Source organism: Nanorana parkeri, unplaced genomic scaffold (genome assembly GCF_000935625.1).
Source record: "Nanorana parkeri isolate BGI_ZX_2015 unplaced genomic scaffold, ASM93562v1 scaffold2378, whole genome shotgun sequence".
Lineage (NCBI taxonomy): Eukaryota > Metazoa > Chordata > Amphibia > Anura > Dicroglossidae > Nanorana > Nanorana parkeri.
Window position 1 is genome coordinate 58,655 of NW_017308646.1, and position 1,257 is coordinate 59,911.

Here is a 1,257-nt window from a genome sequence, read left to right on the forward strand (position 1 = left end):
AATTTGATTCTCCTTGGTTTAGATATTTAACCAAAACCAAGTGCAAGGTTTGGGGGAACGTCCAGCGTGCTGAAAGATGTGCAATAAAAGCACAGCACATGCTCCAAACCTACAGCCACCTTGACCCGGGGGCCGATAGCGGCAATGGTTTGCTGCTATCGTATTTGACACCACCCATTGACACCAATATCAATCTTTCTCTTTCATTGTGTGTGCTGCTTCAATCGTGCAAAGCTTACGAAAAAATCCATCCGGCCAATCCGACTTCAAATAGGACCGTAAAATCACCTCCCTCTATCTCTTCCTCTCCCTCCTCCCTGCTCCTTGCCTCTCTATACCTCCTCCTCTCCACCCCAGACCCTTCTCTGTTCCTCCCAAACGGGCTCCCCTTTCTGCACTGCCAGTCTGCAGGACAGTCAATGCCCACCGCCTGCGCTCCGAGGAGTTTTCTACTTGTTGACCTAGCTCCTTGTGTGTTCTTGGCTGCCTGACTTGGTTGTAGTGAAGAAGAAGAAGCAGAACCAGGATACTTGTGTGCTCATCTGTCTGCACCCACCTTGCCAGGAGGAAATCATGATGCCACTTTCCAGGACTCAGCTGGGACTCTTCTTCATCCTCCTGTGTCCAGCCAACATCATAGGACTGTGGTGGTGAGTAGACCCGGCTGCCATAACCCTGGCTGACTTCTTTATCTTTTTCTTTTTTTTTTTTTTAATTCCGCAAGCTGCCACTTGTTCCACTTCACATGCCCAAGGTAATGGTAGAGCGCAGCGAGCCGGGATATGCTCCAGGGGGGGAAGAAAGATAACAATTGGCAACATGTTATAATGATTTCCAGGGATATCCTTCTGCTGGGTCCCATTAACGCTATCACACACTACAACCCTCATCATGGCATGCTTATAAAAAAATGTTTTCATTTTAGACTTTTTCTTTTTAGCAAAGTTCCTATTGCTAACCGACGGCGCTCGGCATAGATTTGAATGGGAATAGCTCTCTCTCTGGAAGAGATCAGCTTCCGGGACAATTTTGTTTTCCAAGCTCGGCAGGGGGATAGGAAACGCGCTACGATTTTTATATAAGAACAGCGTGTCAAGGCGCCCGTGTGACCAGCGCCAAACTCTGGAAGGCAGCACGAGCTTTGAGAATGTGCAAACGCCTTTCAGCAGTGCAAAAGAGCAACTTGATTTATACACTTGCTTCCAAAAATAAATTCTGCATGGAATCAGTGTTTCGGAATTGGGACTTTTCCAGGGG

At 47.7% G+C, this 1,257-nt stretch overlaps 1 protein-coding gene across 1 annotated transcript in view; it reads left to right on the forward strand.

Moving 5' to 3' along the window:
* The first annotated feature begins 438 nt into the window (after nt 1–438).
* Nucleotides 439–1,257, forward strand: part of WNT6 (Wnt family member 6) — an 81,078-nt gene continuing 80,259 nt past the window's right edge. Inside the window, exon 1 of the mRNA XM_018573436.1 lies at nt 439–650. Within this exon, the coding sequence (XP_018428938.1) occupies nt 574–650 (77 nt within the window). The 5' untranslated portion in view covers nt 439–573. The remainder of the gene's footprint in view (nt 651–1,257) is intronic.